Source organism: Limanda limanda, chromosome 15 (assembly GCF_963576545.1).
Source record: "Limanda limanda chromosome 15, fLimLim1.1, whole genome shotgun sequence".
Taxonomy (NCBI): Eukaryota; Metazoa; Chordata; class Actinopteri; order Pleuronectiformes; family Pleuronectidae; genus Limanda; species Limanda limanda.
The window spans coordinates 15,752,490-15,778,223 of record NC_083650.1 but is presented as its reverse complement, the minus strand read 5'-3'; the positions used below and the strand labels follow the sequence as shown (position 1 = coordinate 15,778,223).

Below are 25,734 nucleotides of genomic sequence, written 5' to 3'. Positions count from 1 at the left end.
CTAACACTGAATCTCGGATCTGTACTTTGGGGATGGAGCCACAGTGCTGTGCCATTAGATCCTGTGTGTTGTGCGTTTGGTGAGAAGTGTAGGAGGAGCAGGGCTGTTCCCATCAACACCACATAATGCTTCCATTCCTCAGGGTAAGCCAAGTGACAGCAGAGTGAAGCATTATGGGAGGAAATGTGTTTTCATACTGTCCGACAGTCCTTATTTTCTGGTCTTGTATTCATGCAATGAGGTAAACGAATGTAACTGTACACCAGGTTTTCTACAATGCCAGCTGGTCACAGATTTATTTCTATGTACATCTGCTCCACGTTCCCAAAGCACTTGTTGTATTATATGGATGAAATGTGCTGTAGCATATGAATTACTGACAGTGTAGGTTTACTACACAGTCGTGTGGCAACAGCAGAACCCATTTTACTGGCAACATCAGCTTTTCTATAACCCAACAGCACATTTCCACAAAAATAACTATTAACAACAGCTTTTATATTATATAAGATTGTGAAAGACTAAATCCACACATGATTCAAACATTGAGCAGGTAAAGAACGATAATTACTCAACAGTTCGTGTGGCCAGATATTTAAGATCTGATTCAAGCTTTAACATGGTACGAATGACTGAGAATTATCATTTTGCAATCAGTTCTGTCACTTAGTTTTAGTTACTAGTTACTTAAGTTTAGTTTAGTTTAAGTTTTAACGCTGAGAGGATGATGTGGTGCTCACAGGTGGCCTTTCGAAGGGCTTTAGCCAATCAAAAGACAGCGGGCTGTTAAGGAGAGCTAATGTTTCCTGTTTCAGTCTGAGGTTCAACTGAAGTGCCGTTTGACAAGCTGCTTGAGAATAAGAATGACTTTTAGACTTTTTGAGCTGTGAACCAGAATAAAAGTACGAACGCCGGAAATACCAAATCCCCTTTAAAGATGAATTAGCTTTGTGTTTAAATCTCTAAATAAAAGGGAGCAGGGTACGCTAGTTAAATCTGTTCTGTACTATTTTGTGTTTGACATTCTTCATTTTTTTATGACAGATTATATTTCATTAGTGTAAACTGCATCAACAGTCTGTCATGTGCAAATCACGCTTTATTTTGCTTTCGCCGATGAACCCACTTGACCTCAGTGAATTCCTTCATTTCCCAGAGTGCCTCTCAACATCCCTGAAACGTGTGACTGTTAGTTCTTTCATCAGTGGATCACTCGAAGTGTGTTTGGAGCGACGAGTGATAACAGCAGATTGTGTTATCAGTAGCAACAGAAGAGCAGTTTGCTGGACAGGGAGGAAACATTGAAGAAGGAGTGAGTCATGGTTTTAATCAAAAAACATAAGTACTGTTGCTAAATTAAAATCTGTTCCGTCAAGGTTACATAAATATATTTTCATTCCATCAAACTCCAGCGAAAAGAACATCTCCTGCCATGCCCCTGGTAAAATGCCAAGAAAATGTTTTAGTGAGCCCACGTGAGATTACTTCAATAAAGAACATACAAGTGTGTGATCAGACGTTGGTGGAAACAACGTCTAATCGCCCTAAGATGGACACCACAGGCAGATCATTGATGACCCTCAAGGGACAGAGAGCATTAAGATGAATCAGATGTGAGAATTCAGCAGGAAACCGTTGGGAAAACACATGGTTTTGGTCACAAGATGATGACGCCACAGCTGACTTTATTTGTCATGTCCTGTCTCCTGCATGTCTTTCCCAGGCGCCATCCCTCGCCTGAATGTTCCAGACACATTTTCCTGTTGTCATGAACACGTCTGACCGGAACAATCTCCTGCTGTGCTCTTCATGTGTGAAAACTACAGAAAACGTCTGTATTTCTAAACATTTTATGGAGTTTCTGTCTGAAGATGATTTAGTTTGAGCCAGAAATGCAAAAAATATAAACGTCACTTGTTGCATGACCTCCAAGATAAGGAGACATCACTTAATCCTGCAATGAAAGATGTTCAGTCGATTTACAGAGTAAAAAAAGACATTTGAAGTCTTCACTTTAACTGAGGTTAAAACATTTTCGGGTTTTCTAAAGTTGTTTTTAAGTATTGAATGAGTGAATATGGAAAGCAGGACTGACAAAGTGAGAAAGTTCTGTAGGAAAATTATTCAGAAGACAGATTATTTCTTGAAGTTGAATCTTGGCTCCTCCATCATGATCTCCAAGGAGCCATGGGACACGCTGCATATATAGAAAGAAAAGATGAAAGTCATTGAAGCGGCGGAAAAAAAAAAGTAATTTACTCTGCAAACGGAGTAAAACTATATTAAAATGACCTGCAAGGTGCATATCTGGGCTGTTTGTTTACTGCCTGTGTTTGCTGCAGCTGCACAATACACCGGAGGAGAGTGACAGGAAGACGGCTGGTGGCAAACTGAGTGATGAATTGTTCACACACACACACACACACACACACTCTGGCTGTCAGTCCTGGTGAATCCTCTCGTATATTCAGGAACACTAGCATTTCTAGCACTGGGACAATAAAACCATTTTTAAAAAAAATGTGTGTTCATGAATACAACACAGTTAAGTCTCTGCGAATATGAAGATGAACAAGAGTTATATTCGTAATTTAATTTCGGCCTGTTGCCCACCTGCCCTGTTACAGCCTGCTGCGTAGTGGGTGGTGTGATAGAAACCTGAGCTTGCTCCTTGAAGATGTTGTTGTGGTTTGAGCCCGTCCAGCTGCTCGCAGACACACAAGCTGCCAGAGAGGCGCACAATTGCACTTAGTGTCACTCTCGCTGTCTCTCTGCCCAGTTTACATTGTCACACCATCACAGATCGAGGCGGCTGATTAGAGACTGGATGAGAAAGGCCACAATCACAGGATCTACGAGCTGGAGAAAAGCAGTCTCTGTTTCCGTGTGTGTGTGTGTTTGCCTTGGCCGGAGAGTGCATGATGTTCAGCTGCAGAACATCCAGACTAGATGTCATTTTCACGGAGGAATGCAGTAGAAGGGAGTCAGATTGGTACCTGGCTTTGTTGATAAGCCCGGGCATTAGGAGGAGGAGGAGGAGGAGGAGGAGGAGGAGGAGGAGAGAGAGAGAGAGAGAAATGTGGTCCCCATCATCAACCCCTCGTTCTCCCATTGTTCTCTGATCTTTGCACCATGTTATCTCGCTGCTTCAAATCTTTACTACCACACTACATCAAAAGCTTTGTGTTCTGAGACTTTGGGAAGTTTGTATCTGTGCACTGGGCAGCAGCCTCCGTAAGCAGCTATGGCACGGTGTTGTTAGCCCAACATGCTTAACGCTGCTAACCAGACATGCGTCACAGGGACAACACGCTGATCACGTTAAGCAACCTGCTTCAGCAAGGAACCAGGAAGTCATCTATTGGGATAAGATTTACAGAGAAAAACGACAGATTTAAGCAAATAGATAAAATAAAGTGATCAAATATAGAGTAAGTGGTTTGCACTGTCGCCTCACAGCTCCACTATTCGGAGTTAGCATGTTTTCCACTTGGGTCATCTCCCGGTACTCCTGCTTCCTCCCAAAGTCCAAAGACATGCAGATTGAGATCAGGTTAAGTGGATGTTGCTGGCACAGTATCAGTATCTTGCCCAAGGACACTTCAGCACGCGGAAAGGGGGGGGATGAGGATCAAACTACTGACCCTCCCAGTGGCGGGTCAGTGCCCGCACATGCACTGACCCGCCACTGCCCTGCGATATTCTGGCTACCAGTCCAGGGAGTAAACAGGACCCTCCAAGGAGAAGAGATATAGATAATGGATGGTTAGATCAAATGACTGCCAATAAACACAAAGTATAGCTGAGCTGATGGGAATTTCTTATTTTAAAAAATATTACCAGACTGTAATGGCACTCAGTAGAGTACAAACCTCCACCAAGGCCCAACACAGTCCTCGAAATGTACTGGATTTTATTTCATCAAGATCCATGAACCACTCTCTGTAACAAAACCTCCTGGATTGGTCCCTTGGTCCGAATCCACACCAAACTTTTATGTGCTCTCTCCCTTCACCAAGTTTCATTGTATCTGTTGAATTGTTCTTGTGTAACCCTTCTTACTAACAGACGGTGAAACCAACTAAATCAAGAAGAAAACACAACCTATTTGTTAAAGGAAAAAATGCACAATAGCAGAAACATTGTTAACATAAAGTAAAAATGATCTGAAAACGAAACATCAAAAGAAAGAAAAGACCTCACACCAGGAGGAGGGGGGCGTCATGTGGAATGGAGGTAGAGTAAAAGCTGACAGAGAAGTGAGAGTCTCTTGTTCCTCTGGGATCTGGCAGAGAAAGCTCGCTCGTCTTTGACGTACAGATCACCAGGGCTTTGCACTTTTGTTATTGCACATATAAATTACACCGGCGGCGTGGTGAGCACTTGTCAAAGTGTTATCTCGCACCGGGGAACAAAACCGAATAAGTCGTGAGTAAGTAAGTGAGTAAATAACATAACAGCACGTCAGAGGATTGGAGCGGCGTCACTTTGTTTCCCTGACATTAGAGGTTGAGATGGCTGTTTTATGCAAATGCATTCCACCTTATTATGTTGTCTATTATTGATTGGACAAGCAATCAATGTAAAGTAATGACCGGGGTCAGAGGTCAAATTTAACAGGTCCTCCTCAGGCATGTGTGTGGAGCTGGAGAAATTAGCCCTCATATCTTTATCATCACATCAAACATGAAATCTGCAATTTTGCCTCATTTCATTTCTACAGTAATTTATATATAATGATGTCATGTGTGGGTTAGATGTCATAATGCATCAATAGCAGTTCAGTATAAACTTAGCATTAAATAGGTAATTGTAATTATGAAGCATACTTGAAATATGCCAGTTAAAGTCTATAGATCACATGTCATTTTAATGGTGAAGTCATCTGAGTGATCCAGGTCAATCTGATCGTTCAGTGCACTGGGCCTTGGCATCGCAGCTTTGTTCCTCCACATCATAAACTGAGCTGTCACCAAGGAAGAAGCCAACATTCATTTGTACTCATTGAAGCGGTTAATGAGCAGTTCAGGAAAATACCAATATTCCATGTTTGCTTCATTGCTCCCAGTGAACATAACGTCCTGCGATTAAGCCGACTGATTAAAATCACAAATCAAGATCTTCCGCTTTGTGTGTTTTTCATATATATACGTGCATGACTTCTGTTAACGTGCTGAGTGAACACAATGTCACCATCTGGCATGTGAAAAATCACTGCGGGGGTGTGTTAGGATACACACTCCTCAGGTGGGGAGTGTAAGACGAGAGGTTACAAATTTACTTTCAAGAACATTTTGGATCATGTGAGCACTGACGATGACCTCCGACAGAGGTCATTTTAGCCACGTTAGCAGCGGGACTCTGTGCATGCTAATGTTGTTTGGATAACTGACTCACCACTTTGGTCGAGACAGCACGATCTGTTCAGTCGAGAACACAAAAACAACAATAAATGCTCTAACAAATATATACCGGGACATTTGTCTACAATTGAAAGAGTGCAATACTACAAATATCTTGGCATCTGCATCGACAAGAATCTGACCTTTAAAGTCCACATTGATATGACCGGGCTCAGAATAAAACTGGGATTACATTTTATTAACAAATCTTGTTTTCCTCTGTTTACATGAAAAATAATTGTTTCCAGGAGATCGTTATGGGTTTGTTTGTCTGTGGCCATTTAACCCGACCACCCATCAGGTGCCAAAGATCCACACAGAGACGTGAGATTCTGTTTTTTTACAATTGGAATAGACTCCAACAGAACATCAATTTGACTTCATTGATACCATAGAGGCAATTCTGAGCATCAATTGACAATACCATTGATTTTAGCTTTTCATTTTAATATACTGGTTTTATTTTTATTTTATCATATAAATTCATCATTACTTTTAATTTATTTTACTGGTATAACCATGTTTTTTGTTATTGCTGTTACTATTTAAATGTATCGTATGCCCTGTATTGTGTTGCTGTACCTCAGCACCAGGGTTCTACCTCAATGTGTCTCCCAAGGTTTTAAATAAAATAATGATAATATACTGACATTCATGGTCCCCAGAGGATGAAACCAAACGACTCCAGCAATACCTTGATTTAGCTCTGTTGTTCTGTTCTGTTTTGAGCTGTTCCCCACATTCCGATAAACTGTGCAGAACCTTTTCAAGTAGAAGGGCACTCATACCTACGCTAAGGCCCGACACACTCCTCATGAAAACACTTCTGAATTCACCAGATCCAGATCTTTATATGCCAGACTTTTTTCTATCAAGATCTGAAAATCATTCTCTGGGAGATCAACGGAAATGTAAAAAAACTTGGAATCTCGCGATGTTAAAGAAAGACAAAAATAAAATCCGCGAATCCTCTACAAAATGTAACGGCTTCTAACCTGACCCATACTCCATCCTTCCACCCAGTGTCCTAGTAACCAGTCGGGTAGTTTTGTATACTATTGCTTACAAGACCATCAGACAGATGGACGGGGGTGAGAGCAGAACCTCCCTGGGGGATGTTACCTGCAGGTGATGACAGGTCAGCATGCGTTCTCTCTCACAGTGTGACGTGCGTGGGACCGGGTGAAGGCAGACGCACCCTGGTGTCCCTCATTCCTGAGCTCTTTGTGGTTTGACCTTCCAGTGTCTCCGTGTCCCCCCCCCCCCTCTCACACACGGCATCGATTTCTTCTCCAGTTAAGCTTTTATTGCTGATGATGGGTCAGTGGGGGTTGTTCGTTATTCTGTACTGTGCGCCCCCCCCCACACACTCCCACACATACCCTTCGCCATCCGGACATCAATATTCCCATGACCCTTTAAAAAAATCAACCCGGCTACTCAGCCACACAGGCCCGGCCAGACTAATGCGACTTTGCATAATCAATATCTTAGATTCTCCCTTGTTCTTCTTTGAGAGGAGAAAGTCAGTGTAGTGATCTGGGTCTTAGATCCTCTTCCTCACCACCACCACCCGCCGCCCACTCGCCCACCTGCCCCACGCCTTGAATGCCTCCTCTCAGCTGGGGCCGTCTGCACCAGAGGAGGCCGATTGAGAATCGATAGCGGCGCTCGCTGCTGCTCGGCGGCTGAAAAGGACAACAGTCAAGGACATCTCGACCAATGAAGATAATTCAGCAGCCCTGTCTTATCTGTTTGTTCCTGTCTCTTTATCTAATTTGGCGCTGGAAGAACACACACAGGGAACACAATAGAGCACTTTCATCGGCACAGGGCGACAGCACAAGAGGCCGGTCAAGCGGATTTGTCTCTGCCGGGCGGGAGAGATCTCAAGCTTTTCTGCTAGCAGTGACCTTTCTGGAAAATTATTTTCTTTTCTGTTTTTTTTAATACCCTTTTTGATTTCTATTGAGGCCAGGCGAGGCAGGCGAGCGGCTTATGAGATGTCGCCCTTCACTAGGCTCAGCTGAGAGGTTTGGTCACCTGTGACTTGACTGACAGATTGTGACAGACCGTGGGGACCCCGGAGGCAGACGAGCGAGGGAGAGAGATAGAGAGGGAGATGGCTCTCTGCTGTTTTGGAGGATCTTTCTTCTCTTTTCTTCCCCTCTCGTATTTCTGTTCTTTTGTGCTGTGTGCGAGTGTGTGTGTGTACTGTGCGTGTGTGTGTGTGTGTGTGTGTGTGACGCACCGCCCCAATGAGTGGGAGGGGGTTTCAAAGCACCTGCAGAGGAGAGATGAGCTGCACAGATAAGCAGTGCAGGTGAGGGAGCTAATCCTGCCGTTACGCCTGGCAGGCACACAACACGATTGAGATTTCATAACTGTCTGGCAACACCGAAGGCATGCTTATTGAATTTTTCTTTCCTCGCTGCTTAATATCTGAGCCGTGGTCAATACTGTGCACAACCGACTTTCTGGTTAAAAGACGTATGAAGATATTGAACCGAGGAATACACACAACAGCTGCTCTGAATAATGCATCCACAGATTCTCATGATATTTATGAATAATTCCCCGAAATCCAAGCGATTGGATGTTGTCAGTAACTGCGACACAAAATCAAACCCATTGTCTCAGATGAAGCTGATACTGATACTTGATATTTTTGCAGGCAATAACTACAGGCTGACCTCCACACACTGACCCCCCCCCCCCCTCCCTCTGTGCTGTGCCAGCTGTGCTTTGGGCACACTGAACCCTATTCTGGGTAACGTGATCCTGACCGGGGTGGCAATCACAGCGGAGGAGCATCTGCTGTGGGACTGTGGACGCAGGACAACTGCGTCCCAGTCACATGTTATTATGTGTGATGAGCAACAAATCTGTGGAGCAGTGGACGGCCGTGTCTCCTGGACCGCCAGCCTTTACTCCTCTAACTGCTGACAAGGTTGAATATTAGAAATCAATACGGTTCGCGTGGGTGTAAGCTCTTCCATCTGGTTAGTGCAGATTCGCAACCCTAATGGATTGGGTCTAACTTTTACTGCTTGTCAGCATATTTTGCAGGGCTAATAAAACTCCAGTATGTCATTGTAGTCTTGGAATGGTCCCATGCATCTTTTTTTCCCACTGCAGCTTGTTTTTCATCTTCAACCTCTGCCTCCATCCCCCGGATATTTCTCCAGATTCCTCTCGTGCCAGAGCCATTTGGCTACGCTCCTCTCCTCGGTCGCTGGTCGAACTCCTGATCTTACCCCTCGCAACACACCCTGGAATCCGCCTCCGTCTATAACAGACACTCACGCTTTCGTCCTGTGCCAGTGTGGGCTCCCATCTGCTGTCCTGGCACTACACACACACACGTAGATTAACTATCTCGTCTCACTGCCCGTTGCTGTTGGCCAGACCCGGAGCTCGTCCATGAACACATGCGACCACGCAGGCGTCTTGCGGGCAGCTCTGGTTTGGACCGGCCTGGTGGAGAGAGGTCAGACAGAGATCAGGAGCCTCTCAGGAGCTCAGCCAAGCTGCCAGGTGATGTCACAACCTCCAGGTCCATCAGGAAGTGATGAAGCTACTTCTTTTATTCTCCCATCGGTCTCACACACTGTTTGCTGACTCAGAGGTGGTGCAGAAATAAAAAACATGTGAAATATCTTTACATCAATTGGCTCCAAATCCCTCACAGGTAAGACAAAATAGCCAAAAAGGACTTTGCCAGCACAACTCTACCCACAATCCATTGCAGCTGCTCACCCACCAGCCCCGGGAGGACGTGATAGATTGGACCACACTTCAGCAGCTGGGCTGGAGGTTTACGCAGAAAGTAGCAAACAAATTTAATTGTTTTCTTTTTTTTTCCTCCGCACCCAAAAAGGCTTATGATTAATTATTCAGCCTTTGCCGTCCCCGAGGTGAAAAGCAGCATCTGTCATTTATTTTAAAGCAGACCAACACGCGGGGAATCAAGTCACAAACACATTAGGGTCTCGTGTTTCCATTGGATAGTCTTAGCACACCTGCTGTCGACAAAATAAGAGGATGGAAAAGTCTGGAGGAAAATCTCTCGCCGGGTCCTGCGGGAGCTCCGCAAATCCACGGCTCGAAATTAGCTCTTTGTTTCTCGCCGGCACCTGGAGAGCAGGTATCAGTTCACTGATGAGGACACACACCCACTATCTAACACTTGTCTCTCTGTAGTTGTGAGGACATTCATCCACATGATTCATTCACTAGCCCCTTACTCTTCTCTAACTTAACCATCACAACTAAATGCCTAACCTAAACCTAATTCTAACCCTAAAACCAAAGTGTTAATGCTCAACCAGTCCTTTGAATTTGTGAGGGCCAGTCAAAATGTCCCCACAATGATGGTATAGAACCAAAATTTGCCTTCACACACACACACACACACACACACACACACACACACACACACACACACACACACACACACACACACACACACACACACACACACACACACACACACACACACACACACACACACACACACACACACACACACACACACACACACACACACACACACACACAGAAAATTCAAAGCAGAACTAGCAAATGATTTGTGTGTCAGATTCTGCAGCTCAGGTTTTCACATAGAAGGCAGATGTAAGAATTTGTTGAGATCTGGAAACGTTGTGAGGAGAGATTCACAAATCAAGTCTTTTTTTTGTTACTCGGCTGTGGTGGTGGATAGATGCAAGTAAATGGTGTTTCACACTCAACAGGCTGCAGCTTTGTGAGACCCACACTTCGTTTGACTGATCAGAGGAATTCCTTTTTTACACAGAACAAAGATGGTGGATCTGTGTCATTACAAATGCATTAGGAAGGGATAACTTCCCACAAGGAGAGGAGACTCGCAGAGTAGACACAAGCATATAAGGGAAATGTGTTCATTGATTGGCACAGTAAAAATAAAGCTAGTGCAAACTCTTAGCTTAGGGAAACATGGTTAGCTCTGCTCTGTGTAAACGACCAGTTTTGAAACATGGTTAGCTCTGCTCTGTGTAAACGACCAGTTTGAGACACTTTAAAAACGTGAGCTCTTCCTTTAACAGCATTGGGAATAAATGACAGCTTGTCTAAAAGGCAGTAGCCTATTACTCAGATTTCAGCTCCTCTCCATTGGCTTCTGGTAAATTTTCGGACATTTTAATCTGTTCAGGACATGCACTTAAATATATTTCACCTGCACCTGGTCATAACCACAAGTCCTCCGTAAAAGCCCTGTTCACAATTCCACATTTTCTGTTAGGGCTCTGGCTTTGGAACAATCCCACTGAGGAGGCAAACTCTGCTCTTAAAGACACATTTTTATAGGGGGCTTTCTTAGGACCTCGGGTCTGAAATCACATTCAAATCACAATTTTTCATTCTTATGTATTAATCGATATGCTTTTAATCTAGCTCTGACCTTAGCACCTGTTTTAATCATTGTTTGTTGATACTCTTTTCTGAAGTTAGCAATGTAAAGAAGGTTCTACTGCATTTTTGTCATTATTATGGCTATTGCTATATAATGGGTGTCTGGAAAAGTATAATTTGTAATAAAGACCACAACATTACTTATTTGTACAACTACATTTATTTAAAAAAACAAAAACAACAAAGCAAAAATTAGAACCAAAAACAAAAAGCCACCAGTGTCCCACCAGGGATGAGACAGTTTATGGAGAGAGACATTTTTAAAAGCATACAAACCAGCAAACTGTAATCTAGCAGCATCCAAATGTTGGAACCTCCAAAAAAATTCATCATTTATATATTTAAATATATATATTTTTTTGCCCTGGCAAGCTACACACTTTACAACATCCACAGAGCTTTATCTCTCCTTAGTGCAGAAAAAAAAAAACCTTAAAACAAATACCTTTAATAAAATAAACAACTTTAGGTTAAATAGGCTTAAATAATAGTGTTAAATACAAGACACTTCTGTGGCAGATATGTACAGAAATAAACACATTTGGCATTGTAAGTGTGGTTCACTGGCGCCTGCTCTAATGCTCTAGAAACCACTGCATAAGAACACATTTTGCTGTGAAACTAACCCCCCCAACACACACACACACACGCAAACAAACACACACACGCACATCATCATCATCCACACACATGATTTTATATCAGTGAGCCACAGACAAGGCTTGTGTTTAGAAAAGACGACTAAAAGCAAAGAGAAACAATCCATTTACAACCGAGAACTTTAGGCACAGTTTTATAAATACATGTCAAATACAACTGCTTCTCAACAGGAACTCTTCACGTTTGTGCTAACTTCTTCTTCTTTTAATTTTTTTTAAAAACACAGTTTTGAAACTACCACTTTTGTTATTGCTAGGACATTGTGACAGTGAATGGAAAAAATCTACAGACAGATGCGTGTGTATGTGTGTGTGTGTAGGGAAAAGCACCTTGAAACATCAAAATTACTGCCGTGTGACCCTACGATACGACACTGAGGACAAAGTAAAAGTGGTATTAATTCAACGAAAACCAAAACATCAAACCTTGAAACTTCTTTTGTGACTTCCAAAGAAAATAAAAGGGTCTCATTTGAGCTACATTCATGTTTCCCTCCCCCCCCATCCCAACAACCACGGTACGTTTCAAGACCCGACTCATGTGGATTCCTCTTGGTGCAAGCAGACAGTAAGTACCACTTCATTATGTCCAGTACATTCCTCCCCCACCTCCCCCTCCCTACTTTTCCTGTGTCCGTGAAGGCCGGCACAGAAACAGCTGTGTGACAGTGTGCGCAGTATGATACAGTACAGCTGAGTATACAGTACAGTAGACTGACGTGACATACGTAGGTAGATTATATGTTGACTACAGTAAATGAGCTTTACATTCCACTACTGTAAGAAGATCTCAGGGACACGGGCAGGGGGCCCCTCGGGGTTTGCCATTCTCTATTCCTCCTTCCAGCACCGGATACCAGGACGCTTCCCCAGAGTCCGATTTGCCAGCACAGAAAACCGTTAACGCAAGAAACAGCCCCGCACTGCAGACAAGAGGACAATCCCAAAGCTAAAAGGTCCAGATCAGGGTTTCAAGTCACTCCACACACGGCTGCACGACAGTCTCCTGAAGCCACAGGGCTTTTCTTTTTTTTAAAGAGTCTTAATTTCTCTCGGGGCCTGTAAAGGTTTGTTTTAAAGTTTGTTTGCCTGTGGATCGTCTGGGAGGCTTAAGTAGGAGTTGAGTGGGTGCCCAGGAGGAGTGAAGACCATCTCGCCCTCTCTTCCCCTCTTTCTGCAGGTCTCTCTCTCTCTCTCTCTCCGTCCCTCTCAGGGCTTCTTGTCGATGGAGTGAAAGAACCACTCGGTGAACTTCCTGAGCTGAGCCGACGCCGACAGGCTCTCCTCCTGCAGACGCATGTTATCCTGCCTCAGGTGTTGTACCTCCTCCTGCAACATCGCCTTGTCCTCTTTCTCCTGAACACACCAACACAAACACACAATAAACACCGGGGAAACCGGAGCAAAAATAAATGCGTTACAGAAGGGGGCTGACAAAAGCCCCTGCTATTACGAGAACATCCATCTTTCGTCGGTGCTGTGTAAATGGGAGGCATTAACATGGAAAAGCAGCCTTTTCTCTGTCCTGATAAAAGTGCATTTCCTCTCTCCATTTCAAGCACATTGGTGGAGGTGGGGAAATGTTGGGCTGGGACACAATAAGGAAAGGAAGCAGGATATTGAATTAAGTGGATGAGTTTATATTACACAGACCTCAGGGCAGCCATTACTCAGTGTCTTACTCTCCTGAGCTGTGCGACACAGTCATGCACAGAGTGCTGATGTGAAAAGGAGAGCAAAGAAGAAGAGGAAGAAAACTGCTGGTGAACACATAAAGTAGTTTGATATACACACGTACCTTTCTGAGGTCATGCTGCAGCTGCCTGAGGATCACCTCCAACTGGTTGACTTTGCCGGTTAGCGTGGAGGGGGAGCCGCTGCAGAGGAGAAGAGCGCAGCTTGTAGTTAAGAGTCAAGACTCGAGACAGAAACATCACAGAAATAAAACAGAAGAGTTTCTACCAGGATACAGGAGCTAATAATGGACACCTTGTTGTGCCCTGCATTTAGCTTCTGTTGCCAGTCAACATTTCTCTTCTCACACAGTAAGTGTGCAGTCTACAATTATTATGGAGGCAGATTTACTGGTGAATTCGATCTAATCCATCTTCTTCCTAACAATTGCCGAAATCTCTGCCTGTATCTCATCTCTATCTGTCTGTGGCTCGTGTATCTCCAGAGCTGTTCCATAAAATATATTAAAAATCTCTCATAATTTTAGTTTTATACAAAATAAGAACACATTATAAAAGAAAAGGAGTTGAGAAATTAAAAGAAAAAACACAGAATGCAACAGTAAGTCTTCATCCTCTGAAGCCTTTTCTGCCAAAGACATGAATAATGTTTTTTTTGCTTATCATACAACAATGTTAATGCAGAACATCTCTTTTTGTAGTATTCACATTGCAGAGCAGAATTTTGATGCATCTTTGTAGCATTTCCTAAATACTACTAAATATACAATTAGGTCAAGTTAACATTTGTGCACTTTGCATCTCGTCAAAATATTTGAGATGAAGATCTTGAGTCAAAATGTTGCTTTTGCTGCATTTTTAACTTGAACTAATTTCATATTGATCGGCGTCACACTTGTCTATTGTTAAGGGAACGAGGAAGTGCAGTGTCAAATGTGGACCCCGGGTATGTTGAATGTGAATAAACTGTGACTAAACAGGTGACCCGGGCTCTGTGGCAGTGGTGGTTGGACTCATTAACTCATTAATGTAAATGATGCTGTCAATCATGACAACAGCGTGTTTCATGACAACGTGTGCATTCACGACAACTGATTCCTGTAACATCCATAAATCAGCAGGTATATCCATGTTTTTTTTTAAAAACCTGCTAAAAAAAAGGTGATCACCTCAAATGATCGTGACTATTTATGCACCCACAAACAGGAATGAATGTGGAATGAACAGCTCAATTACTGCAGTTCACTTACAACCAGCATCACCACAGTCCCTGGAAACAACCCATTCCAAACAGTCCTGTTGCACTAGTTTGTATTGATGTTTAAAGAGTAGGTAAAACAAACAGGCTTCTCATTTCTAGCAGACATACAACATTCACCGTCACCCATATTTGAAGATGAGACACAACAATGCGCTTGCCAAAAGTTTCACAATCTAAAACCCGTTTGACTGAAGTTTCTGGAGCTTTTCCAAACTGCATAAAGAGCAGGACAGAGCTGCTATTGTTTCACTAAACTCTAATACACCAACACTGTGGATGTTCTACTCCTACACAGGTGTTTGTCTGTCGGTATTAAAAAAGCCAGACAGTTTGATTCACTCTGTACACCTTTGTTCTTGAGTTGTTTTCAGGGTGACACCACCATCCTTGCTATTGAAATACAGAGTGTTGCTCTTGTGAGAGTTACATGCACACTGCTTCATCATGTGGAGAAATCTTTTTGACAGGCCTGCTGTGCTAAGGGAACGGCCGCCAAGCTACGATTGGATGATCACCATTTGGGTGCACGGTTGAACAAAGAGTCAATTATTAACTTGCTCCCGAATTCATCGGTGCTCGTGTGTTTGTGTCTGTCTGTGAGGCCGTACTCTGCTTCCAGCGCCGCTCCCTCCGCCTCCACCACACGTCTGGTCAGCTCTCTGGAGATCTGCAGAGCCTCGGCGCGCTGCATGTCCGTCATGGTGCAGAAGGACGCCACGCGTTGATCTGGAGGGAGAGAGCAGGTGATGTAACAGGTCATTATCTGCCCTTAACATATACAAAAACAGGAAATTGGTTCAAAAATGTCCCGGTGTCCACATGCAGCTAAAATAGAGCAGAATGACACACACGCAAGCACTTGACAGGATGGGGCTGATTCATTCATTCATGCTTTATATGAATGAACTCGTCAATAAGGAACAAGGTGGTAAACAGCCTTTTTTTGACTATCCCAGATCAAGTACGTCCCTCGGGGGGTCGCTCCGGTGCCCTCACCCCTCCGAGGCTCCTCTGACAGCTGGTTGGCTCATAATGGGCTGAATCCCAGAGCTGTAACGCACCAGTCATGCTTGTTTTACCATATCAGGCCCTTAAGCTCCCTCAAAGCCCCATGGAAAGCCCAAACTTGGCATGTTACGCTCAGGGACTGCTCAGTTTGGAGGCATAATGCTCTTTTCTTTAGAATCCACTCTCACTCAAGCCCTTGGTCTGAGACTAAAGATAGGAGGATCTGCATATTCATGAAAAAGATTAAGGAAACCCTCCCATTAATTTAGCCCCCAAATGAAAGCTAATCCACTCCAAGACAAAAGCTGATGCAGCCCGGAGTCGGCTGCTCAGACGAGGCAGGAAAGGGGAGGCCATGCTTTCATTTACATATGAATGAACATTTTCATCATACTCGATGGCTGCATCAGAAAGATTAAAGACTTCGAGGAAAACGGCGTCAGGCGCGGGCAAGCGGCTTGTCTCTTTTTTTTTGCGTGACCCCGTGTTTCCACAGATTTAGCGAACAAGCAGCTAAAAATCAAACAAACACAGATTACGCGAAAGACAAATCACGACAATCTATGTGAGTGAACATGCTGTGCTTGACTTCTTTCTGAGTTCATGTTAAAACATATCCCAGTTGTTTATAAAGACAGCTTTCCGTCATTCCACAAATAGCCTTTTGTTGCTGGGATGTACTAACACCCATTTTTTATTTCTACAGCTTCTACTCTCCAAGGTGAGGACAGCACAGTGCTTTTTTTGCTCTGGTTGCTGGAAGCCAATCCAAAGTGTCTGTGTGCATCATGAATATGAATCGTCTCTCAGGAAACACAGGACCACGGTAGTGAAAACTACAAATGCTTTACATCTCTGCCAACCTCTTTCTCTCCGTGCTGTAAACAGAGTTGGGTTAAACATACATGATGGCACAATGGCAGCCTGGAGCCACTTTCTGCTCGGCAACAAGCCTCAGGTTTACACAGCGCTTTTTTTTTCTGGGCCAGCTCTGGTGACGTGACAACTGCCTTCTTGCTGCCAGTCAGACTCTGCATCATCTCCACTGAATCCACTCTTGTTAAATGATATGCTCCAGGCGAAGCAGCAGGAAGTGTATCAAAGGAGAAACTCCCTCGAGGATTGATTAATTATGACGAATGAACGGTCACATGCTACATTGCCTGCTCGCTGGTCGCGGGGTCGGGTTGAGTTCAAGCGGAAGGAAACTCGTGGCATGTTATACGATTTTGTGAAAGATGGGGGATAGACTAGCATGAGCGTGGTCGAAAACTAGAAAAAAACATAATAATGATGTCGATCATGAAGTGATAAGATGTGTTCAAGTTAGAGACCGAGAGAAAAGGCAGCTTTCATTTTCGATAAACCCTCATACATTTATGTGAGTGCTTGATTCCTAAATCCCTCATCCCAGAATCAGGTGCCATCACGAAACACAAATGCTCTAAATCAGCTGTTCAGACATTTAATAAGGAACAACTGTCCATCTAAAAAGTGAAGATTTCTATCCGTAAGGGGAGAATCTGCCACTTCGGGCTGTCTAAATGTGTCGGTCTTCATTTTCAGGAAGAAAGTAAAAAACCCAACATCCTCCCAGTGGACCGTATTCAAATTTAATGGGCAAGAGGCAGAGAGAGGACTTGAAATTACCCCCAAACTATCAACCCAAGAGCTTAATAGTACAAGTCACCGCTTTGAGAGCCCTCCCTGAGTGGGGACTTGCTGCCTTCATGGTGTGAGAATTGTCTCTGTGTCCGTGCAGAGACATGATGGTTCATTCTTCCGAGTTACACTGCTCGATGGGAATTGCAATGGGGCTTAGAGTGGAGGCGCAAAAAGCTGAGGGATTCCCAAAAGTCACCTCCTGCAGCACTTAGGAAACACAAACACGCAGCGAAAACAGACCTACACATGCAAGCCAGCGAGCACTTGCAGTTTGCCGACACACACGCACACACACACACACACTCGTGCTAAGCAGCTATAACGTCTAGAGGGGGGGGGGAGAAGGCGGTGGTGTAGGGGGGGGGGGGGGGAGTTGCACAATGCGCCCGCAGCTTCAGCCAGGCTGGTTACCTTCGAAGGCTCGGGCTGCATCAACCAGGTGGGGCCAGTCCAGGCCCGAGGCGGTGTCTGGGAGGGGCATGAGGCCCGGGTCGCTGAACTTGGACCTGTCCGCCAAGGAGCCGTCAGAGAACCAAAAGTCATCTGCAGAGACAGGCAGGCACTCCCATCAGTGTCTGAGCCTGGCCTGGGTTCAAGGACTAATCTGAGTCACCCATCAGTTTGCATCAGACAGGAGGGGTCGGGAGAATGAGGAGGCTTAGAGGGGGGGGGGGTTTGTATTCAAACTAGTCATCACTGCTAAAGGAGATTATCTTTACCTAACTCCAGCCCTGCACATCGGGACACCTCGCTCGCCTGTGCTCACTAGTCGCTCGGATCCAATCATACCATCAACTCACTCCACCTCTGATCTAAATGCCCTTAAACGAGAAATCCTCCTTACGCTTGTAAACAATTTAACTTTGGAAGGAATGCTTTTCTATAAATGTGACAGAATGACAGACTGGCGACTGCTATCTCTGCATAGCGCACGCAAGGGCACCGTCTGAGAGGCAATAAATGACTTGTCTAAGTGAATGTCTTCATGTTTCAATCAATATCTCCTTTCCATCCCTTCCGTCTCCCTCTACCCTCGCTCGCTCTCAGCCCTGAAAGACAGGGAACCGAATAAACAAGCGCCCATTCTGCAGCGAGGGGTGTTCAGGAAAAAAAACAACAAATCGTGAGTGGAGAAGCAGAGAACAGACAGAGAGAGCTTGAGGTGATGCTGACACTCTCCCTTCAATCTATCCAGCATCTCGGAGCTGGAGTGATTCTCTGTTTACCAAACTGGGCCGTTCCAGCGAGCCTGTGTGCTCAGCTACCCTTCAAAACAATCAGGAATCCATCAGGCTGACAGGCAGGAGAGGCTAAAGAGAGAGAAGCATCTTTCCAAAAGCCATTTTCTATCTCGGGACGTTAGCCGGAGACGGGCGAGGAGCCGTATGGTAATGAGACAGGAGGGACGGAGAGGGGGGGGCAGGCAGGGACTGATGAGTGAATGAAACATTATGTATGACAGACATTGTGACACTCTTGATGGAAAAATAGGCATGTTCATGTCAGAGATCTTGGCGACCTGCAGCGGCGCAGGAAGGACACATCACACCTCTCGTTGCTGATACATATTCAGTGAACAGTGGAGAGGGCAGCGCTCGCCAGCAGTGACAGGTGTCTGCTTAATGCAGACGGCGCAAGTTGCACACTACTTCACCCGGTTCGAATTAGTTGGCTATATTGAGGAGTGATGCTGGAGTGTTCAGCAGTTGTGCTAATGAGATTTATGACACAAGTGGCTCTTCAAACAAGAATCTTCATGCTGACGCCACAGAAGAAGGTTCATCATCCGAGAACCACATGCAGAGAGACAGCTGAAGTAAGTCCTCTTGTCTCTCTGACATTTAAGCAACTTTGCTATATTCTTGGGTAAATCTAATATTTTACATGTTTTTAGTAGGGCTAGGCAAGTTAACTCGTTTCAATCGAGTTAACTCAAGTGATGAGTTAACTCGATTAATTATTTTATCTCGCATTAACTCAGGTTTGATTATTTATTGTTTTATTGTGAAAGTCAGGCTTTTATTTTGTGAAAGTCTGTTGCTGACTGCTGCAGAACTGGAAAAAAGAAAATAATTGGCGGATAAACAATCGAGTTAACTCATCACTTGAGTTAACTCGATTAAAACGAGTTAACTTGCCCAGCCCTAGTTTTTAGATGTTTCTTTAGCACCACGTGGCCCCATGTGAATGTCAAATGAGTTTTATTTGTTAATTATGCCCAAAGTTCACTCTGAATTTGGTAAGCACTGTTTTAAGTTCGCTGCACCTGCTGCTTGGAATGCACTGTAAAAAAACTCTAAAGTTAAAGGAGCTCATAAACCTTTAAACTTTGAAGACTCGTGTGAGAGAAATTGGAGCGGCTTCATACTGCACTTGTTCTTGTTTTGGTGTGAATCCGGAGCTTTAGTCCTGTTGCCTTATCTTTTTTTTTTTTTTTTAATGTATTTTATCTGTGTTATGTGATTTCTGTGTGTTTTCTGTGTGACTGTTGACATTTTTTGTATGCTGCTGTCTTGGCCAGGCTTCCCTTGGAAAAGAGGTCATTGTATCTCAACGGGACAGACCTGGTTAAATAAAGGCAAATAAATAAAAAAATCACTGTGCACTTACTTCTGAGGTTGGATGCTCCCTGGTTGTGGACAATGCGGGGGGGCAGTGTACTGTGGTAAGGTGGGGTGGTGCTGAAGAGGATGTCATTGGGCATGGCTTGGTCCAGCATGGAGCTGTGCGAGCTGGCATAGGACGAACCCTTGCGGTTGCTGCACACACTTTCGTCCGACAGCGTCCGGTACAGGGAGCGTCTTGGTGATAAACTGCCGACAGCCGACCCCTGCGAGATGGAAAAGTAGAACAGTTAAGTTAAGAGATGCTCGCAGGAATGCAAAGAACAGATTGATCTTCAAACCCCCAGCGATGGCCCCCTGTCTGCACCTTCCCTGCACAGCGCGTTTACACGGGCAGGCAGCTGGGATCAGTGAGGAGGGAAGGGAACATCAGGGAGCAGTCTCAGGAATCAATTACAGACTGTGCTCTCAGGGAAATGCAGATGGATTGAGCACAGCTGGCGAGTGTCTGTCAGAGCGGGAAAAAGAACGGACCGGGCTTGTGGAGGTGGTGACAAGAGGTCACTGCACTGAGGCAACCGATAGTCCCACAGCTTATAATAATGATAATAAGCACCTTTCATATAAGAAATGCATCTCAAAGTGCTTTATTTTTATGAAAACAAAAACATGTTAAAATGTAATTTATGTGAGAAATTCAAGTTAAATGAATATAAAAATACCATGGTCTGTATTTCCAGGAGAATACTGGAGCAAGAATTCACAACTTTTTCAGTGTTTGCTACACGATTGTCTCGGAGTATGACTGAACCACAGGAAGTAGCCCTGTGCTTTCAGATCTACATCCAGGTCAATTTACTTATTCATCCACACTCATTTGATTATGTGTGAGTACAACTTATATTCATCCTGTCTTCTAAGCAAACATATTACAAGGATGATAAGGACTATATCAAACTGGAGGAATCAGATATAAAAATATCTTGATATGAATTAATGTAATGTTGTATCAACACTACTGTCAAAAAAATGTCCTGTGGAGTACTTGTTATTATCCTTTTATTAAATCCTAGAGCTGCCAATAAAACAAGAAACTAGAATGGCACTCAGAAAACCACATCAAGGCCCAACAGTCACCTTATGAAAACACATTTAAATTCACCAGATCTGGGGTTTAATTTGGATCAGCAGCAAATTACTCAAAGACTCATGAATTATTCCCTTAGAAAGCCATGAAAATGTTAAAAATTCCCGATCGTACGATGTAAAAGAAAGAAAAACAATTTAATGGCCTCTTATTCATATCCCACCTCTCAACAAGATTTCCTGGAAATCAGTTGTGTAGTTTTTGCATAATCCTGCACCTTTCAAACAAATGCATTCCAGCTTGGCAGAGGAAACAACAGATCATATCTTTGAAGGTTGATTCAGGCTGCTACCTTCTGTGTTTGCTGTCAGATGGACTCAGAGACAAGCATTTGAAATGTCTCTGTGAAAAGGTTTATTTAGAAAGCTGACGGAATCACCAGGAGCTTTTCACACGATACCCCCCCCCCCAAAAAAAGCACATGCTGTTATTGGAAAGTTAGCGCAAACCTTTGAATCACAATGGTGACATTTAAAACGACATGTTGGAAAATACCGGAATTGTCCTCTAACTAAATGCTGAGCTGTCGTGTCAAGGGAGGTTTAGAACTCCTGGATTTGCGGATTTAACGCAGTGATCATCGTATTTGTTCATAAAGTCAGTACACATTTTCTTTCGGTTCCTTATTTACAAACCAGAAAACCGATGAGCACGGTTAAGTGAAGCCTGGGGGCGTGAAGTAAAGTGAATACATTTCTATTGCAAATTGTGCACGCTCTCTAAAATAAGAGGGAACAAATCTCGACGACGTATGGAAAACTATTGGAGACGACATTGTGGTCAAAGGAAACTGCAGGAGTAAAGTTAAACAAGCTGAGGGGCTTGAACAGCCGAATCCTGAGGGAAGTCTTCTGTGAACAGAGGAGCGTTACGCAGCACACCACTGCAGAGATACTAGAGTTACATGACCGTGGCTGCACTTTTGACAGGGGATCTCTTGTTTAAACACACAAAACCACAAACACCCATCCCATCTATCATTGTCCCGTTTAGCTTACACAAATATTGCTGGAGTGACATCAAAAGTGGCCACAAATGATATGGGGGGCAGTCGGCCAGATGGGTAAATGTCTGCCTTTGGCTTCCCAGCTGTAACCAACATTAGACTGGTATCCCCACAAGCCAACACCCAGCCATCTCCATTTCAAAGACTCACAAATCTCATGGTGAGAATTTCACAAACATCTAGGACGTCTTTAAAGCGGTGATATATATACTGGAATGCGAAGCTCCGCACACAAACACACGCACAACCTCTGAAAGAACATCTCAGAGGCTTTAAGTCGACATGGGTGTCTCTTATTGCACAGATTCCCACCCGACTTTACAAGATTAGACCTCATAAGGCTCTTGCTCATCAAAACAACTTTAAACAGGGTTTGCTGCTCTCCTATATAAAAAAAAATACCACAGACGCAGGAACTCCAGAAAATTGAGTCACGGCGAATGAAACCATTTGCAATCAGGCTTAAATGTTTTTCAGAGGCAACAATTTATTTAATCTACAGTTTAAAATAAGGCTCCGTGAACACAACATGGTTTTGGTTGGCTCAACCTGCTGTGCACATTACACAGAATATTGTTTTTATCGAAATCTGCAATTATAGACGACTTGAGTATAAATGCACCTCGTCCTGATTTGACACTTTTGTACAACAGCCACACTCTTATCAGCTGAGGCAGCGGTGACACATCCACCGGAGTTTTGTTTTTGTCCTCGCTGCCCACACCGAACAAAGAGGACAACAAGCAGCTCTGGAAGCCTTTGACGTGCCACTGGGGAGGATGTGTTGGACAGCCACCTTTTCAAACACTTTTTTTTTTTTTTTCTCTTTCCCACAGGAGGTTCAAAAGTGGAATGCTGTGGGAGAATAAGCGGTGAGCGGCCTTTCCTTTACGTCAGCCACACAATAGTCTGCCTGTCTGTGGAAGGGGCGTCCCAGCGGACACGGCGGCTGGCGAGGAAAACCTCTCTGCACCTGCTCACCCAGACAAAGAATGGCGTCGGGTGACTACCTAAGTGACACACGCATTATCCTTAACCGTAGACGTTTAATTACTTAGGAGATTAAGCGAGTCGGATTGTAAGAAATCAACAATAAATCAACCGTGTTTCCAACGTTGTCATTGCTGTAATTTGATTCCTTTAACGTGCCAGCTGATGATTGAAAACATGCAGCCCCAGAGAAGCTGCTCCCAGAAAAGAACAGTATGTGTTCATTGGGATCAGATGTGTATATGGTCTGAGTGTCTGGCATCCTGCCCTCCCTCATGCATCGCTTTCCCAGATCGCTTTTCCACACACTGCTTTATTGCACAGATTCCGTCTGGAGACTGAGATTACAACGAGGACCATACTCCTCTTTGAATCCAATAGGCAGCAGTGTGCACCTTTCTACTGGTTACTGTGCTGTTCTTCTCTGTGGGAAACAAAACAGATCCAACTGAAAGAAAATCACAGCAAAGGCCCTGATACACCTGCTTTCATTTGAGCCTGTTCTCTCACCGGGGCCACGTTTTCTATACAGTGAGCACGATGCATGACAGCGAGACAAACTAATCAGTGCACTGAGCTTCTTCATGTGAGAGACAAGGCCTGCCTGCGCCAGAGGACATGTTTGTCTTCTCAGGGGATGAAATGCATTTGTATTAGAATTGAGCGGCATCCAAAAATAGCTTATTTGTACGTATCCTGGGTCCCTTCCTCGGAGATAATGGATGGGGGACGGGGGACGGCACCGGGAACTCAAGATCCAATTAATAGAGTCGGCAGGACCCAGGATCATCAAACATCGATGCACTCTCTGCAACTTCCTGCCTTTAATCCATGACATCCCGACTGATCCGACTCAGGTCCATTATAAATTAAATTAACCAAACACTGTGTGCCAGTCAGTGGGGGCTGAAGGGGTCTTGTGTGTCGGGAGAGTCGAGGTGCTCGGCAGCACGGGCTAGCTGAGAGGCAGCAGATGTTTTTCCTGCTTTTTCTTGCTTCCCAGCACGAGGTTATCTGCTCTGGTTCTGGCCTCATATGCACCACGTCTGTTAGTCAGCGTGAGAAAGTAGCCTTAAGGGCTGCAGTACACTGTCATGTAATTATGCGATCAATCATAGCATCATAGTATCAACAGGTTTAATTTGTCCATGTGTTAAAAAACGTCTGAATTATCATGTCATTTAGAGACTCAGTCAGCCACAAAGATCTCACCTTCCGACTCCTGTCGTCGCCCGGGGGGCTGTCGGGCAGCATCATTTTGAGGTATTCTTCTTTTGAGAGTCTCTGCAGCGATTTCCCATCCCGCTCCGCATCCTGGAGCCGGCAGGCGGCCTCCTGTGCGTACAGCTGCCTGTGGACAAGACAGAGGGCATAGAAGAGCAGGGCTCATCAGATGGGGGTCACACGATCCACAAACCTGCGAGGGAGAACTCGAGCCATCGCAGCTCGGGCTGACAGGTGTCCCCAGCTATTTAGAGGATAATGTCAGTATCGGACAAAGGGGTTTCGGGTGAAGTCCGTGTTAGCATGCCAACATCAGGTGCCTCCCTGCTCGGTGCTAGTCACGTGATCGTGGGGGAAACGGGGTTAGAGAGGGAGCTCGGAAGGAAACACTTATTTTCAAACCCCACACCCAGGCTCATCTCTGTCTGCCAAACAAATGATCTGAGAGACTGTAACGAACGAAGCCAAGCACTGTGAAAGGTAGAGAGGAAGGGAAAATAGAGGGACGGAAAATTGAGACAAGGGAGTGCGAGGACGATGCGAGCGACACGGCTGCTGGAGTTGTGTGGCTGTGAGACCTCTGCTTTTAGTGAGCAGCCTGTGAGCATGACACACTGAGTGCTGTTGGCAGGGTGCTAGATGGCCACAGGGGGATACACTAGACGGCGAGACGATGGGACAGCCTGGCCGTGATGGTTACCTAGAGACATTATTGCTGAGAGTTGCCCTGTTTTAAGCTTTTGGCACCATGGCAACCAAGCCCTGAGTACATAGACGAGTATTGCCAGATGCATTCTAACTGATCCAGGAGATCTCTTGTTCAAAAACAATTACTCTGCTGTGAAGGCTGCATCTAGGATGAAGAAGTGCAATTTACTGAGCTCTGTGTATTCGTGACTTGGTGCTAGGAAAAACAACTTTAATTTCCCTCTGAATCTTGAGCTCCTGCCCAATTTGTTCCTCCGTGATCAATCTGTGGTTATGGGAAATCTGCAACATCGCTAAGGCCCTGACCTCAGCAATGAAAGATTATTCCACCACATGGGAACCTCTGTTAAATGCTTACAATGCGAAATCTGTGCTTTTTTTGCACAGCGGGTCGTGAGATGAGTGAGAGAGAAAAAAAGGTAGGTTTTCATCCACCGGCTACTTTCATCGTCTCAATTTCAGAAATAATGATTACTTGTTTTGAGACTTGGCTGAGGTGCAAAGAGTTGGAAGTGGAATTTTTTTGATTGCACCTTGATGTGGCAGAACCTATTTCTGCCTCATCTACGGTCTACAAGGTATTACTGTCCTGCTGGCGAACACTGTCACAGGCTTCAAATAAGCCCACATTTTATTATGAAAATTCATAACTTTGCCTCTGTCCTTAAACAGGAGTGTGTGCAGTGTGTTGGATGAGGGTCTGACAGGAAGAAGTGTTGGTGGACAGTACACAGCAGTGGGATTCTGTGGGAGATACAGCAGAAATGTCACAGCCACTGAGCCACAGCTGGTCGCCTTCCACTGTCAGCATGTGCCACATGGCCGGGCCAGCACATGATGAGAGGAATGGGGTGGTGGTCTAGGACATGGGAGGTGCGGAGGGTGGGCTGGGTCAGATCGGGGCCACGGGGTTGACTTTAACTGACTGGGTACCTTGAGCGATCAGCCAGCA

At 44.6% G+C, this 25,734-nt stretch overlaps 1 protein-coding gene across 1 annotated transcript in view; it reads right to left on the bottom strand.

Annotated features, from left to right (window-relative positions):
- Positions 1 to 12,138: 12,138 nt before the first annotated feature.
- LOC133020595 (signal-induced proliferation-associated 1-like protein 2) overlaps positions 12,139 to 25,734 on the bottom strand; it is a 52,329-nt gene continuing 38,733 nt past the window's right edge. The window contains exons 15-20 of the mRNA XM_061087215.1: positions 24,063 to 24,201; positions 19,754 to 19,973; positions 17,555 to 17,686; positions 15,079 to 15,196; positions 13,314 to 13,392; positions 12,139 to 12,871 (exon numbers count right to left, since the gene is read on the bottom strand). Coding sequence (XP_060943198.1) covers positions 12,725 to 12,871; positions 13,314 to 13,392; positions 15,079 to 15,196; positions 17,555 to 17,686; positions 19,754 to 19,973; positions 24,063 to 24,201 — 835 coding nt within the window. The 3' untranslated portion in view covers positions 12,139 to 12,724. The remainder of the gene's footprint in view (positions 12,872 to 13,313; positions 13,393 to 15,078; positions 15,197 to 17,554; positions 17,687 to 19,753; positions 19,974 to 24,062; positions 24,202 to 25,734) is intronic.